The sequence below is a fragment of the Pinus tabuliformis genome, chromosome 4_1, assembly GCF_031772625.1.
Source record: "Pinus tabuliformis cultivar Carrire ecotype Pingquan chromosome 4_1, CPIR1, whole genome shotgun sequence".
Lineage (NCBI taxonomy): Eukaryota > Viridiplantae > Streptophyta > Pinopsida > Pinales > Pinaceae > Pinus > Pinus tabuliformis.
The window spans coordinates 685,703,121-685,707,659 of record NC_142303.1 but is presented as its reverse complement, the minus strand read 5'-3'; the positions used below and the strand labels follow the sequence as shown (position 1 = coordinate 685,707,659).

The 4,539-nt window shown below is 37.3% G+C and overlaps 1 protein-coding gene across 1 annotated transcript; it reads right to left on the bottom strand.

Annotated features, from left to right (window-relative positions):
- Nucleotides 1-1,142: 1,142 nt before the first annotated feature.
- Nucleotides 1,143-1,736, bottom strand: LOC149177993 (uncharacterized). The gene has a single exon (XM_089421945.1). The coding sequence runs from the start codon at nucleotides 1,734-1,736 to the stop codon at nucleotides 1,143-1,145; it is 594 nt and encodes a 197-aa protein (XP_089278071.1).
- Between the last annotated feature and the right edge of the window lie 2,803 nt (nucleotides 1,737-4,539).

Below are 4,539 nucleotides of genomic sequence, written 5' to 3'. Positions count from 1 at the left end.
TATGTGCATTAATAAAACATTTTTAGTATTACAATACTTTTTTAATTATTTTATAATAATTTTAGTGAAATCAACCACATTAATATTTTTCAATATAATTGTATTAGATCATAAAATATATTATGGTACACTTAACTGTTTCACGTATTGTGTATTGTGGTTTTTCAGTTACATTCTGCATTCAGACGAAATATATACCCCGCCTATTCTCAAAAAAAAGAAACAGAGGCAATGTAGGTTCATCCACCCTGAGTTGAAATAGAAAATTAAAACACAAAAAACCATCCACGAATCAACTTCTTTCTAAAGAAAACGTAAATTGAACGCCAGATTTTAGCTATTCTTTTCACTAATTTTGATGAATACAAAATAAATTAAATACTTCATATCAAACTCCTGGACTGTATATACATTTCAATTACCACCTATAACTATATACTTTTCTTCACGAAACAGAACTTTTTACAAAAACCTTTACAGACTGAAAGGCATGTTTTTTTTAACAAAACATAATTTTTGTACAAAACCGTACACAGATTGAAAGGCCAGCGAAGAATTTGTTCAGTATTTAAATTCCTCGCATAGAAAAGCCCATATTTATTGCTTTCAATGACCAGCTATAATAGCAACATATTTCTCATATCTATACATTGAAATAGTAGCCCTTTGCATTTTTGATTGGAGTTATCAAAGTTTCTGACAAATTGGAACACTACCATACAACGGAATAAAACAGCTTTTCATGGTCTAGTGCCGACTGCAAAACGTTGACCACTTTCCGAATTAACAGATCTGAGTCACGACCGAAACATATCCACAGGGAACTCACATTGCAAACTTATGTAATTCAGTCAATCTGTGCAGGAGGAGATTCCTTCATATACGCAGAGAAAGACAACCCACTGTGACAAATTAGGCGACAGTTAACCTCTCTTGACAGATCTGGACTACCTGATATTAACCCGAATCCGACTGTAACCCTAACCCTATTGTAGACTCGGACCATCTGATATTAACCCGAACCGGACTGTAACCCTAACCCTATTGTAGACCCGGGTCATCTGATGGCCTAGCCAAAAAGGTCAGCCATTGATTTTGTGACTGTATGGCAGGCCCTCGGATGACCCGAATCTGCAATGAGGTTAACTGGGGCTCTCGGTTATGGTGTCCAACATAGGTTTCCAATATCTGCGCCTCGTGAATCTCATGTTTATTTCCCTCATCTCCCGAATATCATACGCGTCGCCCACTCGCAATTTCTGCATCACATTATTCTTTGGTTCTGCTCCTTCGACTTTAGCACTGTTAATTTCTCCATTTCCGTCGTTCACGGTGGTCAATTTTCTCTCTGCATGAAACATGCACAGGTCGCCTAGCACGGGGAAGATTCTGACCAGGCTATTGTGATGCGGACTCGACTTGTGAACAACCAAGTCGGCTTTAAAAGCAAGGGAAGCCATCTCCGCAGTGGAGAGCGAGGAGTAGAGTTTCTGCATGGGGAGAAGGAAATATAGATGCCCTAACTCTAGCTCCTCGTCTGCTGAAAGCGCTATGATCCGGTGCCCAGTTTGTAAGGAAGTGGCGTGACAAACAAAGTGTTGCGGATTGTCCAGCATTACCTCTGCGGCTTTCATGGCCCTTTGGAATTCTATGACCTCGCCATACAATGCTATGACCTTCACTATATTGTGGGGAACATGAACTTTAGAGGAAACGCAGGAAATGTGACTGCCCATAATCCCAATTAATTTCGCTAATCTATAGCATTATGGAAAATACTGAGATGGATTGCACTGTATGCAGAAATGTAAATCCTGAGGCAGATGATATAAAAGTATGGCCTACCATTAGAACCAAGAAAGCAGAGGCAGCTGTGCGGAAATAGCAGTGTTGTCTCATTCACAAGTGGGATACTATTGCCAAGATTATGTAACGTGCTGTCAAATTTGAATACTTTTACAGTGTCCTAATATTAAATGAAAAATAAATAATGATACCCACAATTAAATGCAAAAATAAATGCTATCATCACAATTGTGAAACTTGATGGAACTCTGTCAAACTTGAACGCCCAATATTGACACCCCTCGAATATAAATGCTATCATCACAATTGTGAAGCTTGATGGAATTCTGTCAAACTTGAACACCCAATATTAAACACCCCTCGAATCCCACCAGATTAATCTCCCCGACGCAAAGTACTGACGAGCCATGGTAATCATAATACTCTGTGCAAAACTCCACCATACAAGACTGTAGATATTCATTTTAACGACTGTCGTGGAAAAAAGCCACCAAGTTGCAGTTTCAATGCCAACCAAAGTGGCATTCGAATTTCTGAGCATCAGTGAGTTATAATATCCGTAATTATTTGTGTGCATGGTGTGCGAGCACAAGACTCGGCAATGCTTCCGTCAATCGAAGCATCCAGTTTTCGATAAGATATTCCCGAATGAGTGCCATTCGAGTCGTTCCGTTGCAAAATTAAGTGGATTAGAGTGCCTAAAGTAAGTAATTATCAGTTTCCAAACATAATCACGCGCTACCTTATATAACAACTAGAGCGCAAGGTACGACAACGATAAATAATGTAGGGTTTTATTAAATGACTTGTGGATAAGATTTTTCGACCAGCTACATGGTTAATATTTAAATAATGAGACAAAAAGTTCTGGCCGAATTGGAGATCATTGTAATATGATTAATTTTTAATCAATCACAATTTTAAATTTAAACACAGCGTCAAAATTCATTAAAAGGATATAAGATAAAAAGAAAAAATAAAATTGGAAATTATATCAATGATGGACATAAATTTTCAAGTCCACTCAATTTATTGGCCTCTGTTTGGGCATGGATAGCATATTTCCACTTCATTTGGTTTATAAAGTTGATTCATCAACATAAGTTTAGGAGAATACAAGGTTTCCAAATCTTTATCATTAATGAGATAAGTTATAAAGAAAATGAATTTATCTCCTAAGTTAGGTATAAGTGAGTTTGGTGGTTTGGTTGCAGGTTTAAGGGATAAACGTTCAAATCCAGAAACGATCTCCTCAAGTGCGGGTGGAAGTTCTTTTTTTGTTTTCCTTGGAGTTTTAGTCATCCGCCTCCAAACTTAGCTATTCTTCTCAAAACAACAGAACTGTTATTATTACTCAGAATATGGCAGAACTTCACTTACCATGGAACTGAAAGGAAAAAAAAGTCGAAATTTATAATTTCTTGGGTCCGAACTTAGAATTAACTTGTGTGTACCTTTACCACACGATCATCGTCGGATCGCACCTTTCACAATGAATGGCTGTGATTGACCAGACCTCAACTAGAATAAATCACATTACATACATTATCGCGTCCGATTTCCAAATTAAATCCTCTGCGTGTTAACCACATGACTATCATTGGATCGGCCTCCTTTAATCAACGGTTCCGATTTTTTGAGCTATTAACTTAGTTGAATGATTTTTCGCGTCCGTTTTCTAGGTTAACGTTCGCACTTATGAGCGCGTGACCACCGTTAGATCTGTGCCTGTTGATCGGATGACTCAGATCTTTTCTTAGGCTCTCACGGCTTTTATCGGGTTTTCCTCTGCTCCGCCAAGTATTTGCCTTCTGCCAAGTTTAGACTCTGTCTAGCTATATTTCTTTAAAGTATATTTCGACTATATTAATACACGGAAATAAAGATTTAAGCGCGATAACACATGACTATACCAACCTCTAATTTTAAAGGCTGAATTGAAAATCAACAGAACTCAGAGAATTTTTTAAGGAATTTCAACCCTTCGAGATTGACCATTTATGTGCAGAATACACAGAGACACAGAGATATTTCAATTTTTACAGTCTAGTTCTCCATAGCTAAATCCAGCCAAATCCCCTTACAATAGTTTAAAACTTACATAAATAACTTACATTGAACAATCTGATCCTCAATCAATGGATCGAATCTATCTAATCCTATATAATTACCTAAACTACATTATATTCTCCTCGAGAATCTCAACTAAGTCTGAACTATTTAGAGTAATTACAAAATCATTCAAATACCTATATTCTAACTCAAATCCTATCTAGAAAACTTTGTAAAATGACAGCTAAAGGATCCCACTCCTTTGTTTGTAATCTTTTTTTGGATTTTTGGATTAAAAACGAAGTCTTTTGTCTTCAAGCCTCATGCTCCTGCATCATGCTCCTGATGACAAAATTCTTCATGGGCTCTTGTCCATGAGCTCTTCTACAAAATTGCCCAACAATTGTAGCATGGCTTCTGTCACCCAGGTAGCATAAGCAATTGGTTGATCTCTCCACTTAACCAAGTACTGGAAATACTCCTGTCCCCTCATGCTTTTAAACACTCTCTTATCCAATATCTTCTCTCGTTGCAATGCCTTTGTTGTAGGTAACTGTTTTACCCAATCCACCTGTTGTTCTTCCTTGTCTTCTGTTGTGTCATATGCTTGTCCCTTTTCATACCTGTACAAATTAGAAACATTGAAACTTGAAGATATTCCAACACCATGGGATAATTCAA

Bases quoted from the DNA above. Each gene is read 5' to 3' on its own strand.
- LOC149177993 (XM_089421945.1), bottom strand. From the start codon at position 1,736: ATGGGCAGTCACATTTCCTGCGTTTCCTCTAAAGTTCATGTTCCCCAC.